Consider the following 15,265-nt stretch of genomic DNA (forward strand, 5'->3'; position numbering starts at 1 on the left):
CGGGAATCAATCAGGACACCGGTGTCAAGGATACCTGGGGTACGCCTGGACCAATGAAATATTTACTTAAAAATCGACAATTTGACGAGATGCCTGGAGGAGGATGTTTCTGTTGCGATAGTATTCCACTCACGAGTGGCACTATTCGAGTAGGAGATAAGGTTGAGGTTTTAGAGCGTATTCCTTCGAAATTTGCTAAGCAGCCCAAGTTTATAGCGGATGACAGGGATGAAGACGACGATTAAAAAAAAAAATTAAAACATTGAGATTTCTAAAAAATAACAGTCCACCTCTCTCCTTTTGACATGTCTTCCATGCGAGCATTCACGTCCATGGCAGTGCCAGCACGACGTGCCCTTCTTTCTGCGCGTAGCATGCGCTCCATCGCCGCGTACACCACACATGCCCAGGGTCCTAATTCCACGCCTGACGCCGGCAACTCCACCACCGCGCAAAAAACTCACTTTGGATTCCGTGACGTTCTTGAGAGCGAGAAAGAACAGCTAGGTATTGCTCGCTTCTAGAATGCCAGTGAATGGATGTGTAGTCATGGCGTTGCACTAAACCGAGAAACTTTTTGTTAGTTGGAAAGGTGTTTTCCAACGTAGCTGAGAAATACGACGTTATGAACGATGCCATGAGCGGAGGTGTCCATCGATTGTGGAAGGACCATTTTATCCGTTCCATGGCACCTGGTCCTGGAACCACTCTTTTGGACGTTGCAGGCGGCACTGGTAAGTCGTTTAAAAACTTTGGTGGACCTTGTGGATATGGTAATTTGCTAATACTGGCTGGTTGGTTGTGTAGGTGACATTGCTATGCGGTTCCTCGATTACTGCAAAAACATTCACAACGACTCCTCTGCAACCGTCAAGTTGGTTGATATCAACCCTCAGATGCTCAAGGTTGGCGAACAGCGTTTCCAGAGTACCCCATATGCGAACAGTGAGTGATGTATATGTAATGTGCCTACGTGTGATTGTTGGATCTAAACCCATGATGGCCCGTCTTGCAGCCAACCAAGTGTCCTTCTTGGTGCAGAACGCAGAACATCTGGATGACATACCTGACGAATCTGTTGACGTTTACACCATCGCTTTCGGAATCCGTAACTGTACTCATGTCGACCGTGTTGTGAAGGAAGCTTATCGTGTATTGAAGCCCGGTGGTCGCTTCATGTGCTTGGAGTTCAGTCAAGTCGAGAACCCAGTCATCAGCAAGTAAGTAGCATGATAGTGTCCCAGTGAAACACAGGCTACTTTCGTATCTAATCGAACCCTTCTTCCAGGATCTACGATTTCTACTCCTTTGATGTCATCCCCGCTCTCGGCCAGATGATTGCTAATGACAGAGAATCATACAAGTACCTTGTTGAAAGTATCCGCCAGTTCCCTCCCCAACCTGCATTTGCCAAAATCATTCGCGACGCTGGCTTCTCTACCGTCGGTAAAGGCTGGGAGGACTTGACGTTTGGTGTTGCTGCCATCCACAGTGGATTCAAAATATAGACATGTACAATAGAGAGGTTCTTCACATCACCCCCATACCGAATATAAACTTGCAATTGTTATTTTTTTCTAATTTTTTTGTGCTTTTGCTTTTATTATTTTGGGTACCTGCTATTCAATTATTACGAAGTTGGGGGAGATTAGCGAATGTGAATAAGGGTCAAATATCAACCGTCGGTGGTACTGGTGGACCACGAAAATCCGCTCGTGCTACACGACCCACGTCGATCCAGGGTGAGCTGGATGTTCTTAGTGATGGCTGCCAGTGTGAGTGCATCTCCTGCAGAACAGAAGTGGGTGAGATGACATGGCTAGGCGGGGCAGTGAATAAAGTATATATTACCTTGTTGTTGTATAAAGTCGACTCGGAAGAGCTTGCGATGGCCTTCCATCACGCCGCAAACAACGAATTCCAGCTTGAACTTGACTTTGTTGGTCTTGTCACCTGTAATCATCTGCTATCAGATCGTGCGTGCCGCTTATCAAAGCCCTCTGGTTGACTGCACTTACCGTGAACAATGCGAACCTCACCGCGGTATCGCGTGTGACCATCACGATCAAGTCGAGTCTGAAGTTTAGCATCCATTCCCTGATAGACGGATTTAAATAATTGGGTTTAGTCAATCACAGCAAAGTGATATAGTGCTTTCTACTGTCTGAACTCCCTCTTCTCTAATCCCCAAGATACTCACATCGCGCATGGCATCCTGTATCCTGCGCAAAGCCTGGTGACAGTCTACAGCTTCACAGGTGACAGAGACAACTTTGGGTTGCTTGAAAAAGAAGAGGTTCTGTAACCAAGGTATCTTGTTGGAGGGTGACTTGGAATCTGCTGGAGATGCGGGCTGACTGGCCGGTTGATTGGGAGCAATCTCATTGTTGGAACTTCCATGGCTACTGGGTGGTGTAATGTAGCCAGTACCGGTAGAAGGCTTTGGCGTGGGTGGCACGGAAGGGAAGAACATATCGCTAGTCAGATGCGTGTTTCTACCTGATTTACTACGAGCTGGAGCAGGACTCATAGGTGGAGAAGGAGAGATGGGGGGAGACATCATGGAAGATGTAGGGGACGCCATTTCTTTCCATGTGGAGACATCCTTTCTTCGTAGTGAAAAATTGATACTCTTTCTGTCAATGCCAAGTGAGCCCATGTCGAGCACGGGCATAGAAAGGCGGTGTAGTCTCCTGCGTTGCTCAGAAACTGGCTTCTCCGTTCCAGTGTCTTGTTGTGGTTGAGTGTTTCGTCTCTGCCTATTGGGTATCTTATTATCATCATTTAACATGCCCGAGAAAGGGTTCTTTCGACCCAAAGTTGACGCTGAGAACAAGTTGTGTAAACTTCGTGCTGGCTTTGGTGACGGAGGTATGCTCTTTGTATCGAATCTTCGAGAACTGTAAGCCGCTCACCATGACCGTTAGTTTTATCTAGCCTATTTTATGGACGACAGAACAATACACCTACCCATCTTTGGCTGAGTTACGACGAGTACTACCGCTTATATCAGAATCCATTCGATTGTATCCAAGATCACCACGAGATGTACTCGACTTGGATCGTATCCGTGGAGACGGCATAGGAGACGGTGGTAAATCGGTGGGGTGAATGGCAGAATGCTGTCTAGGATCACCGGGTGTAAGAGATGAGCGTCGATAGGTGGAAGGAGAGCTTCTTCTCCTTGTTTCTGGAGCAAATCCAGGCGGGGTATCGGCGGTTGAAGTAAATTCTGCATGCATAGACATTCTGCGGCGACTAAGGCTGCTCATTGTACTATATCTTCTGCTTTGGGTATCTGCACGGAACATCATGATGAGCGGCTTGCATTTTGAAAAGGAAAAAAAAGGGTATGATGCATGAAAGGACGTGCACAAGTTGAAGTCATCTTGTGTTCACGGATCTTACCTTGATACGCGGCATCCTCATCTTCATCATGCCTGGACTCCCAATATTTCTCCGCATGCCGTCGAAGAAGAACATAAGTGACCTTCTGCATATTGTGCCTAGTGACAATGCATGGATTACAGTTGATTCGTTAGCGACTCTCCCACTATGTCATATGCTGGTTTGCATTCCGCTTACTCTTTTGACATCAAAGCATCCATCACCGCTTCGGTTTTCGTCTCGCCCCACAGGAATTTGATGGTCTCAACAATGCGATCATCAACCTGAGTAATATCGGCGATGGGTTGATCTATTTCTTGAGCACTGGGTGGCTCTGGAAGTTGTGCGATCTTTGGTGAAATATCTTGCGCGAACCAAGGATGGCGTTTGATTTCCTCCGTCTAACCATCTCAAACGTCAACCAGCCGATCGTTTCATAACTACATAGTTATCATGTAACTCACCGTAATGCGCTTACTTGGATCGGTGACTAGAATTTTCCGAATCAAATCTTGAGCCTCATACGATATATCGTGAGGCATAACATACCGACCGGTTTTGACCTAGCATGAAAGACAAACGTCGTTAAGACGGAGGGGAGCAAAAAGGAGGCATGGCGTAGGGTAGCTACCTTTTTCAGTAATAGACGAATGTTTTCATCATCAAAGGGGAGATGGCCGGTCAAGAGAGCATACAAAATGATTCCACATGACCAGATATCTGATGATGAACCGTCATATGGGCGACCCTAAAGAAGTAGAATAGGAGAACAATTTAGCTGAAAAACTCGAGGCACTGTGTTATGGAGATCTGCAGGGGAAAGTAAAGTAGCTTTTTCTTACCGTGACGATCTCGGGGCTGGCATAGTGGGGAGACCTTTGTACGAACATGGTGAGGTTAGGCATGGATAGTCACCAATTGACAGACATCGGGGTGTAGGAAACCACAGCGACTTACCCACAACTGGTTTCCAGAAGAGAACCGATGGGTTGCAGCGAAGCCATGCCAAAGTCTGCAATTTTGATATCCAAATTCCTATCCAGTAAAAGATTCTCTGGTTTAAGGTCTCGATGGCTACCCGAAAGAATAGGGACCAAATTGACAAAGTGCGTGCACACATTGAAAAAATAGAAAACAACGGGGAAAAATAATAATAATAAAAATTAGCTTTGGGTCAACCGGCTCGTTTCACTTCTCCCATTGACGGCTGGTACGTTACCAAATCAAGTGTCGATGACAATAGTCAACACCATAGATAATCTGCTGGAAATAACTTCTGGCCTTGCTTTCAGGCAGTCTACCTTCGCTCACCAAGTACTCAAAAAGCTCTCCTCCTTCCATATACTCCAAAATCAGATATCTATTTTGAGGGAAGAGTTACACATTTTGGGGCATTGTATGGCGTAGGGAAAAAGCAAGTGTGTGGGCCAAATGAAAATATATCGGCAGCTAACCAACTTACAGTTCTGGCGATTCATCATCTTCAATGACATCATGTAAGCCCATGATACTTGGATGATGAATGAGCTTCATAATGGCAATCTCGCGTTTGACAGCTTTGTCAATGGCAGGGTTAGCCGACAAATACGCCTTATTGATTATCTTCACCGCCACTTGTTCTCCAGTGACACGGTGAATACCCAGTTTAACTCGACCTAGCCCATTCGACGGGTTAGTGGGTTGCTTAGGGTGTAGTTCTTTCTCCTGACCAAACATTCACCTGATGCGCCTTTGCCGAGGGTTCTGCCAAGGTAATAGTCTCCAACATATTTCTTGGGTCGTTCCCGAGACGCTGATCGAGTGGACGACACCGATATAGTGCTGTGTCGTCGGCCGCTACGTTGGTTCATGGTCTGTGTTGTATGTTGCTTATTGCCAGCTGGTTTGTTGGAATATCGTGGCGAATATTGGGATTGTGAGTGCGACCTTTGAGGAATTGGTTCTACGGACATCATACTGAGTTATTTGTTGCCTGGTTGTCTACAATGTTCTAGTGGTGTACAGGGCCATATAACAGATATAACACAAAAATTTAAAAATGAATGAGTGAATGAGGTATAGAAGGAACGGGAAGAGGTAAAAGAGAAAAATAAAAACGATGTGTTTGCAACTGGGGTTTATTAGAAAAAAACCATCCCTTACTACTCAGAAGCAAGGAGGGTCAAGCCCGGTTGGCCTACCAATTTTCACTTTCTTATCCCTCTCCCTTTTCCCTCCCTTCCCCGTCTATTTTTCTTAACCCTTTAACAATGATACCTCTCAAATTCTAGAGCATGCAAGCTGGCCCAGGGTGATATGAGCTGCGTTATGAGGACGACCTGATTTAATTTTTTTTCTTCCTTTTTCTGATAGACTACATTGGAGAGAAAGAAAAAGCAGGTCGCAGAAAGAACAAAAGAAAAAATGATACAACCGGGGCAGGAAAAAAATTATATCCATTACAAAAAAGTTTCTACAACCTCATTTCAGGTTTTTTGGGGTTAGACTTTTAGAGAGGACCTTGATTGCTCTCCTGCATTTGATCCCTGATGCATTGGTTGGAGCTTCACGGTAAAGGATGTAAGATCAAACCAATGGCGCGTGCGATAGACGATTCCATCTCTACGGACCAACAATAGCGGTACCTTGAGGGTATCTTGTTGAACGGCGAATGCACCTCCATCTTCATTGAACCACATGCTAGCATCGGGTAATTCGCACTTCAAAACCTCGGCGCTTCTACATTCGGTTCTCGGGGAGGGAACATTACCAAACCACACCGTCAACTCTGGGCTGAAGCTTTGTCCATAGAGTGTTAATGTATGTTTTCCATTCGTGGGACCTGGGGAGGAATTCATCATGTGCGGAGGGGTTTCTTCTGCAATCACCATAGGTGAAGGACTGTTGGTCGATGAAGGTACAGCCGATGCATCGCTTGTTGCATCTGTAATATAGTGAGAGATATGTGGAATAGGCGTAACAGGTGCAGAATTGGTGTCGAGACCAGAGTAAAGATTTCCAACTTGTTCAGATGCTGACCAAAATGAGTACATAACGCTATCTGTGAATTGATAAGAATGAGAAATGGGGTTTCATGTGGTGACCAGGCATACTGCCCCATGGGACGCGTAAACCTCCGTGTGCGTACCTGTTCCAACAATCGTCCATATCGCTGCATCGGACACATCTTCCGTCCAGAATGCTCTGTCATTGACGTTGGCACCTTGTTGAGCAACACTGGCTCGTCTACCTTGATTGGGTTCTTTTTTCAAAGATCGAGGGTGAGACTCGTTCGATAAAGTGACATCGTTCAAACTGTTCACGCGTCGTCGACTGCTGGCCGCGGCATTGACCGATACAGGCGACGGCGATGAAGTGGATCCTTGAGGTGTTCCAGGACCCGTGAACATGGGTCGATCGTTGGGTCGATACATGGGCATGTCACCGCTGGACATATCGCACGATACGCGCCGTTTTCGAACCACTCGACCGCCTTCATGAGCAACGATAGCGGAGTCGGCCGGGTTCATCATCTCTGGGTTATAGAAAGGTTCATTGATGGAAGCCCAATCCCATTCTCCATTAGCGGCAGCGTATTGTTCTGCATCCACTCTGGAGGCATTGGCTCGATGGGTCAGTTCAGCTTTCATTTCAGGGTTCAACTTGCGAGGTTCCGAAACTTGATGCATGCCCACCACATCGCTTGCACAGTTGAGATAGGTTGCTGGTTCAGTCAACCTGGGCAGGAAATCAGATTCATTGTTGAACGAAGGCGGATTGCCGAAATTAGAGTGATGGCCAAGCGTGGTCGATGGATCATTGACAATTTGGAAAGCCACTTTGTGAAGCTGCGATACCGGATCCCCTAGACCTTCATCACCATATTCACCACCAGCTTTGAATTCATCGGCCATTTGAGGTCCTCGTTCCATTCGAATACCTCCAAGCACAGAACTTCCCTTGTCCACTTTTCGGATGATCATGACAGGACTCACCAAACCGGTATGCAGACATTGCAGAACCACAGGTTGATTGTAATGAATGGCAATGGGCTCGTCGGGCTTATCCTGCAAGGCGATGATCGGAGGCGTGGGGCGTCGTGGTGCAGAGGACCCTGGATTTCGAGAATTGAACATATCAGGATCAGCTTGTTGCCTACCGCTGGTATCGACAATCCATATGACAAATGGGTCCCAAGACGTGGTGCGAACGGAAAAACAGGTTGAATTATTTAGATTGGCATTTTCTTCCGAAAACCCAGGCGCCGGCCAGTCAAGTGGTACATTCCCGCCATATCGAATAGCTGAATTATTGGAGGTCGATACACCCAAATATTTGGTGGATACGGTTTGTGAACGGATTCGATTAAATAGCGAGATGGTAGATCCATGGTGGATACACAAATCCATATTCTTGGCGTTTTGGCGCTTTTTGCTCGGCTTGCTGATCACTTTGATCCCTTTACTGGCAAACGTTCCTAAATTGAATCCATTGGCAAGTTGGATCTTCACCATGACTTCTACACGCTTTCGTTTCTCATCAGCGTCATTAATATAGAGATTCTTGGACACGCAGCGGCCAGACAGAATAGGTTCATTGGTCGACGTCACCACGGTGGATGATACAGGATTGGATTTCGACCCTTGAGTAAATCGCTCGTTGGATGATCCATCGATACGATCACCAGCAGCCGTGGACCATTCAAACGTATTGAGTTGAATAGGTTGTGCTGAGCTCATGGCAGTTGCATCACCAGACATATGAATGGCAAGTTTGGGTGGATGTAAAGTATTGCTTGAAGTGATTCCTTTGTTATCGGAACCTGGAGTCCACCAGTGAGGTCCAAGGATGATGGTGGTGGGCGGTGGGCATAAAAATCTACCCAAGCAAAAAAAAAAATGAGTCGGTGTTACATAATCAAAAAGGCGCATGGAAACCCTCTCTATTAAAAAAAAAATGGGTCCACCTACCTTTTCTCAGTACCATAGCTCTTCTGCGCAACCTTGCTAGTAAGAAGCATCACAGTATACTCGCCAGCCGCTAAAGAGGACGGAGAGCTCAAAAAGTGACCAATGGCACTACGCATATCGGTGATGCCGCCCGAAGGGCTAGTATAAAGGATCTTTGCATCTTGTATAGGGAAATGATCACTTTGGCGTCGAATCCCCAGACCGTTGACGGGTGGTTGCGTGGGCAGTTGCATATGGGAGCCATAATCAGCGAGGTTTTTGAATAATTCTTCATTTTCTTCTATGATGGTTGGCGTGGTGTGTTGCTGAGTCAGAAAAGGTTTCGGCTCCATCATGTAAGAGGACGACGATGGGGACGGCTTGATATCTGAGGAATCGGTAGGAGAAGCCGATGAATAAAAATGGTTGGTCGAGTCTTCAGGGTTGGTCCGTGCGTTGTTCATGGTCTTGGAGGGATCGACATATTCCGAGTCATGGGCAGGGAAGGGATAGACATCAGCCTCATCGGCAGAACTTTGGGTATCTGCGTTCAAAGCTTCCAGAAAAGCTGGCGAGAAGAAAGCCGGGGTGAGAGGGGAGGATTGTTGAACAGCTTGAGCAGAAGGAGATCCACTGGTGTCCAAACGCAATGACATGGCTCTATTTCTCTGGTTGGTTCTCGCTTTTGATTTGGTTATCGTAGTCGCCGATTTGCTTTGTCTTCGCTGTATGGGAGTAGCGGTATGAGGCGGAGTTGACAAAGCCGATGGGTCATCGCTATGGAATAAGGGTGACGGTTGATACGGTTGCTGCATAAGCTGAAAAGGACTCATATCATACGTAGTGGACATATGGCGTGGTCTGAACCGATCGTAATCTTGGTTTGTCATGTCCATATAAGAAGCGTTGGGATCGACTTGTTGCTGACGTAGTATTTCTCCCACCGCAACAGAGTGTCTACGCATGTTAGCCTGATCGACCAGAGAAGGAGGCATATGAAACATATCGGACTGGAAGTCATGGTCAGTGACATGTCCGCCATGCATCTCGTGGAACGGAGGTGGGACATGAGATGGCGGATGTTGATTACCAGTATGCATAACGTGTGCATCGAAAGCATGGCTATTTTCAAATTCCATCCCTTGGTTAGGCTGAAAGGCAAACATGGGATCCACCGAAAACTGATCAGATGTGGTGGGAGGGTGCATTAGACTCCACTGTAAATCATTCTGAGTAGGAGCTGGGTACATGGTGTCAAAGTGGCTATTGGCAGGTGGTTCTGCATACTGTAAATCCACGTGTGATACGAATTCATTTTGTTGTTGTTTCCGTTTCCTTGAGAGCCCTTCTTGGTCTACGTTGGTGTTGGTAGGATAAGGTGAGTGGGCTGAAGAGTTGCTCATGGATCACACACCGACAGTTCAGAACAAATGATATAATTGAGAGAGATAATACAGAGGACGATTGCTATGAAAGCAGTGGCAAGGAAAGTATTTACAAAGAAGAAACGGAAGAAAATAAACGATGGGACAGTGAGAGTTTGGAGTGGGTTGTATTGAATAGGTTGGTTCAGCCAATAACAAGTCTGGAACCCAAAATATCTATTGGGCCTTCTGTTTGCCCCCCTTCCGAAAAAAAAAAAATAAGACGTCTAGAAACCGAAACTTTTGGTTTCATCTATGAAAGAAGGTGGTTCAAATAACGACTTCGGGAGGAAAGTTGTCTAATAAGGTGCTTAGGCTCAGAGTGATGATTTAACCACTGAACGAGCATATCGATATTTTCTATGCCGCTTAGGTACCACCATCGTTTACTATTATTCGTAGTCAGCCTGGCTACACATGGAGATCGGTGGCCATCCTTCGAAATCTCTTCTGAGGGTTGCTCGTCGTCTACGTGACATCCTGGTCCTATAATAATCACCCCACGACCCCAGAAATCTTGATCTTGATCGTCCTGATAATGATGCAGATCCCCAAACAGCCAATATTGATTTCCATGCTGATCCGTGCCGGCACTTGACAACCGCTTGCTGGTCCTTCTTGATAACAAATATACATCAACTTCTTTACGATTAAGCAAATGTCGTTGTTCGTCGATTTTGTTGTCCACATCCTCAATTTTCTGTTGAATAGCATCCTGTTCTTCTGCCGTGGCCAACTGTTGCAATAGTGTATTTTTCGTGGTACGTGCATGCATTTCGTCAGACATGGTTTGCCGCCGAAGCGCGTGCAGCGCATCCTCTTCGTCCTTGAGCTGGACAGAGCCTTGTAATAAATCCTTTCGAATACAGGGCGTGTACAGTGTACACATGCTCAACAGATTAATCGTCTTGAGTTCTTTGAGGGCATCCTTCACAATTGGCATTGGACCCGTCCCGTTGGCCTGCATGGACCGTGTCACAAAACTAGGAAGCCAGTCCATTTGTTGTTGTGCGTCAGATGTTGCGATAGCTTCTTCATCATTAAATACCGGGGTATCTTCGTATCCAGCGGCCAATAGTGTAGCAGAGATGGTTTGCCAGTGTTGAAGACTGAGGTAAGGTCGACTGGAAGCAATGTGTTCGTCTTGTAAAAATTGTTTGGCCATCTTTTGTTGATCAGTGTCGTTCTCCACCCCGTAGTGGGCGATAAGCTCCATCAGGCTGCATACTAATTTTTTTAGCATCCTGTGCGTTACCCAGTCGCCTTGTGCATCTTGCAGTAAATTTCGGTCTTCCGCCGTTAGCGCCAGCAGATTTTCGAACCGAAACACGAATTCCCGGATCTGCAAGCGTTGCCAAACCACTTCTTCGGAAAATTGAAGTTCCAAGTTACTTAACTTGGGTGGCTGAAGTGCAATCAATGGCTTCATCTTGGCATTGCTATCCTTAAATTTTCCAAAAGTTCCACACCCGGTGAGTATGTTCCCATTTACGGTGGTAGCGAATCTGGTGTAGCTTACCTTTTGTTGTACAAACGATTGCATGATGGATCTCGATCCACTATTCTGTCTCTCTTCTCGAGCCTTGCTACATACTTTACACGTGCAAATGTCCCTATGTCAATCAAGCATTATTATTACATGAGAGAATGTGTGAAAAAATAGAGAATCCATCGTCATACCTGCATTTTGGACATGCCCAGGTGACTTGTTTGCCAGCTACATGATTTATTTTTCGTCCTTGATCTGTAAATTCGGCTGATTGGGTATGTCCAATTTCCTCAGCTGACTCGTTGTAGTGATCAGCCAGGCATTTAATACAAAAATATAGATCACACTGTTGATCTCCTTTGACGATTGCCGTGCATCTAATCATATCTCCTTGGTAGTTTTCCTGTTTGCGAATGACAGCCGGCTGTTTGTAAGCTTAAGCCGGCTAAAAAGAAAGGGAAAGGACCTAGGAAACTTACATGGTGGCGTCGCTGATGGCAGTGAGGTTTGGTTGTGGTAATTTGCTGGAAATTTAAATCGGTTAAGGGATAAACGGTACCCATAGGGCACATTATGATCCAGCTGACAATAGATTCGCTGGCCACAACTGTTTTTTTTACCTTGGATGGTTTATTTTGCACAGACAGTTTACCAACATCTTTGCTCAAATCATATTCAGATCCAGACTGCTTTTCGCTTGCTTGATTACTTGTATCAGGTGCTGTAGAGTCTGGCGACTGGTCTTTTGACCGAGCAGTGGGTGGAAGGACAGAAAAGGATAGCCTAAGGTGGAATTGGTATGAGTGAGGAGAAACCCAGTTAATTAGTTCATTTCAGTCGAAATCGTAAGCTACCTGGATTGAATCATCGGCTTATCCTTTGATTTTGACATGTCGCTTGGGATAAATTGGTACCAATTCGAACGCGAAAAAACGCGAGCGTCTTTCTAAACGTCTTGGTTCCGCCAAACCTTTTAAAAAACGCGTCACATGGAGAGCACGCGGAGCCCTTGTTCCCTTGAATCAGTATTGCTACCAACCAGCCATAATGACAAAAAAAGACTTATATAGCATGCTGCTCCTCCCCTTGATCATTCTCCTGATCGCTACGTATTTTGCGCCTGCGCCAAACAAGACCATAATGTACTCTGACCTTGCTCGCATTTCTCCATTGAGCTTCAACCTTTCAAGCCCTGTCATACAACTTGACTACACCGCCTTGTCTGACCCGCAACCTAAGCGTCAAGTGTATTTGAGCAGTAATCAAGACGACAGAGTCACTGTTGAAAATTCTTTTCGAGAGGTCGAAAATGGCTACGAGTTGACACTACAGCTTTGGACCATGGTGGACGTCGAGCTCCATACACTCAAGGCTACATATTGGGCAGATTTGACAGATATCAGAATGCTTGCCAATGGTTATCAAAGCTGGAGTCAGACAAGGGAATTAAATGAATATGGTCGACTTAACAAAATACCTTATCCAGTTGCTTGGATCACTAAATTCGATCTTCAAGGGTAAATGCTCATATCTCTCTCGTTTTTCTAGTGTGCCCCTCTAATTCCGTTTATGCAGGGACTACGATTTTTATAATTACACAGGCGACACTGGAAATATCTTCTCTAGTACCGTCACTCACCTTAGATTCCCTGATGATCAATTTCTTTTTGTTGGATCGATTTCTGAAGAGTCCGGCTACACCTATCTGGAGGGAAATTTCAATGACAATTCCTTTACCATCTACAAGGATATTGAAGGAAAACATTTGAAAGCAAATGATAGACTGGTCATCAAGTGCTTCATTTCGCAAGGCTATGACTTGCCTGGTATGTGGCGCTCTTATGCCCGTTATTATACACAAGGTGAACTACTCGGGCCACCTGTTACTGGATGGACGAGTTGGTATAACTATTACGAAGCTGTGACCGAAAAGGACATTATGGACAATTTGGCGGCCATGCAAGCACAAAAATATCCCATCGATTATTTTCAGATCGATGACGGGTACCAGCAAATGATAGGAGATTGGCTTGATACCAATGCCAAGTTTCCAAGCGGTATGGCAGCCATTGCAGATCGAATCAAAAATGCAGGCTATACGCCAGGCTTATGGTTAGCACCGTTCTCCGCTCAATACAAGAGCGCTGTTGTCGCCGCTCATCCCGAATGGGTACTTCGAAAGCCAGACAATCAATCAGAGTATCTGGTAGCAGGTTAGTGCATGCCCATATGATCCTGTTACTGATAGAGACTTATTATTTATTGTTATGTATGTAGGTCCGAATTGGGGTGGGTTCTATGCCTTGGATATTTACAACCAGGAATTTAGAGATCACTTGAAAAACGTTTTCGATACTGTACTGAATGCATGGGGATTTGGTCTTGTCAAGTTGGATTTCTTGTTCGCAGCTGCCATGGTGCCGCGATTAGGCAAAACCCGCGGTGAGATCATGTGGGACGCAATCACACTTTTGCAAGAAATTGTGGGTGACAAGATCATACTTGGCTCAGGTGTTCCTTTAGCATCTGCTTGGGGTCGTGTAGCATATTGCCGGGTTGGTTCAGATGTATCTCCTTGGTGGGAAGGTAAGTCACATCGGCGATGAGGGCTGCATATACGTGGGTGAATTTCTAAAAAAAATCTCATTTGCTAGATTCCAAGCTCAAGTTTTTCAATGTGCGTGAAAGAGTCTCAACTGCAAACTCATTGCTGTCCACATTGAATCGCTGGGGTATGAACAACATGTTTGGAAATGATCCAGACGCTATTTTGCTTCGCACGCAAGGCAACAAGCTCACATCCGATGAACGTTATACTCTATGTGTATTGAACAACGTCCTTGGACACCTTGTTTTTACATCCGACAATGTCAGTCAGTACGGAGATAAAGAGCATTTGTTATATGCAGGCACGTTTCCAAAGGTCAATGCAGTGATCCAATCGGTCAAGGAAATTGAAGATGAGGTATACAGAATTGAATACGTGATACCAAGCGTCCAAGCACCTGGCACACGATATACTACTTATGTCAATATGGCTCCCATACCACGTTGGGTCAACATGCATACAAGGGATCAACCCACTACATTTTTTGAGTCTGTCAGCCCTCTTGACCCTATCGAAGCCTTCGTATGGCCATCTGGTGCCAAGTTGATGCTCCGATCGCACCAAACAAGAACCTTCTTCGAATCCAGTAGCAACAATCAATCCGTGACTCTTATCGGCTCTCAAGGACACATTATACCGGCAGCAGAAATACAACATTGGGAGATGGACGGCCATAACGTGAAAGTCACTTTCAACGAACGTCGAATTGCCAAGTCCACGCTGTACTTTAGAGTTCCTGCCACCTTAGACACTCCGGTTACAGTCAATAGCTTGACGACGGTCAGAGAAACCATCAAGTGTGGAAATGATTCCATTATCGTTGCCACTATTGTTGTTTAAAAAAAAACGAGGAATATTCGTATGGGGAGCTGAGTGGCAAGAATGCACGCATTCCGTCTTTTTCTTTTCCCTCTCATTTGTTTTGTTCTTTTCTATGTAAATATCCCACTTTTGCTTTCTTACAGTCACTTGTGACCAACCGAACCCTAAGGTAAACAGCATTAGATGTGCATGATGGCCCACAAAAATTATATTTCACCTTAATGATTCAATTCACAAACATCATTCGTACCCAACAATTCGTGTTGTATCGGTTTATCGAAAGATTTTTTATGCCTATGAATTTGTTTGTTTGTCTAAGGTATCTCACTTTAAGAGAAGAGTGAGTTTCAGGAATATTCTCAGAAGTACCCAAAAATGTGGCGATTAAGAAATAGCCGTGGTAATATTTTGTGTGTGCCACGCCTAAAGTTTGTTCCTGAACTTGATAAAGTCGTTGGGTGAGAAAAAGTTCGTTGCAGCTACTCCTTATACAGTCAAACGAATGCTTCCGGTGGGTCGACTTGCTTTCAGAGCTCGAAATATTGAAATTCACGTCCTTCAAAGCTCCATGATGGTATATACCCTGGCTACAAAACCAATTTGATAG

The 15,265-nt window shown here is 45.4% G+C and overlaps 6 protein-coding genes across 6 annotated transcripts; 3 read left to right on the forward strand and 3 right to left on the reverse strand.

The window, feature by feature from the left end:
• The first annotated feature begins 276 nt into the window (after positions 1–276).
• K450DRAFT_243961 (uncharacterized protein) lies at positions 277–1,590 on the forward strand. Its single transcript, XM_051589505.1, has 5 exons — positions 277–507; positions 585–734; positions 808–945; positions 1,016–1,220; positions 1,289–1,590. Exons 1-5 carry the CDS (start codon positions 306–308, stop codon positions 1,506–1,508), a joined length of 915 nt encoding a protein of 304 aa, XP_051444119.1. The 5' UTR covers positions 277–305; the 3' UTR covers positions 1,509–1,590.
• Positions 1,351–2,099, forward strand: K450DRAFT_243966 (uncharacterized protein). Its single transcript, XM_051589506.1, has one exon. It carries the CDS (start codon positions 1,511–1,513, stop codon positions 2,006–2,008), a length of 498 nt encoding a protein of 165 aa, XP_051444120.1. The 5' UTR covers positions 1,351–1,510; the 3' UTR covers positions 2,009–2,099.
• Positions 2,100–2,878: 779 nt separating this feature from the next.
• Positions 2,879–5,487, reverse strand: K450DRAFT_243970 (uncharacterized protein). Its single transcript, XM_051589507.1, has 9 exons — positions 4,850–5,487; positions 4,607–4,747; positions 4,345–4,461; positions 4,230–4,263; positions 4,019–4,135; positions 3,852–3,950; positions 3,586–3,788; positions 3,409–3,506; positions 2,879–3,298 (listed from the first exon to the last, which is right to left on the reverse strand). Exons 1-9 carry the CDS (start codon positions 5,101–5,103, stop codon positions 2,967–2,969), a joined length of 1,395 nt encoding a protein of 464 aa, XP_051444121.1. The 5' UTR covers positions 5,104–5,487; the 3' UTR covers positions 2,879–2,966.
• Positions 5,488–5,987: 500 nt separating this feature from the next.
• K450DRAFT_243977 (uncharacterized protein) lies at positions 5,988–9,855 on the reverse strand. Its single transcript, XM_051589508.1, has 3 exons — positions 8,337–9,855; positions 6,849–8,244; positions 5,988–6,175 (listed from the first exon to the last, which is right to left on the reverse strand). Exons 1-3 carry the CDS (start codon positions 9,716–9,718, stop codon positions 6,149–6,151), a joined length of 2,805 nt encoding a protein of 934 aa, XP_051444122.1. The 5' UTR covers positions 9,719–9,855; the 3' UTR covers positions 5,988–6,148.
• Positions 9,714–11,369, reverse strand: K450DRAFT_243981 (uncharacterized protein). The gene is made up of 2 exons (XM_051589509.1): positions 11,259–11,369; positions 9,714–11,183 (listed from the first exon to the last, which is right to left on the reverse strand). Exons 1-2 carry the CDS (start codon positions 11,280–11,282, stop codon positions 9,993–9,995), a joined length of 1,215 nt encoding a protein of 404 aa, XP_051444123.1. The 5' UTR covers positions 11,283–11,369; the 3' UTR covers positions 9,714–9,992.
• Positions 11,370–12,038: 669 nt separating this feature from the next.
• K450DRAFT_243987 (uncharacterized protein) lies at positions 12,039–14,780 on the forward strand. The gene is made up of 4 exons (XM_051589510.1): positions 12,039–12,745; positions 12,804–13,441; positions 13,506–13,814; positions 13,883–14,780. Exons 1-4 carry the CDS (start codon positions 12,276–12,278, stop codon positions 14,674–14,676), a joined length of 2,211 nt encoding a protein of 736 aa, XP_051444124.1. The 5' UTR covers positions 12,039–12,275; the 3' UTR covers positions 14,677–14,780.
• The last annotated feature ends 485 nt before the right edge of the window (positions 14,781–15,265 follow it).

The sequence above is a fragment of the Umbelopsis ramanniana genome (genome assembly GCF_025399195.1).
Source record: "Umbelopsis ramanniana AG unplaced genomic scaffold K450scaffold_32, whole genome shotgun sequence".
Classification (NCBI taxonomy): domain Eukaryota; kingdom Fungi; phylum Mucoromycota; class Umbelopsidomycetes; order Umbelopsidales; family Umbelopsidaceae; genus Umbelopsis; species Umbelopsis ramanniana.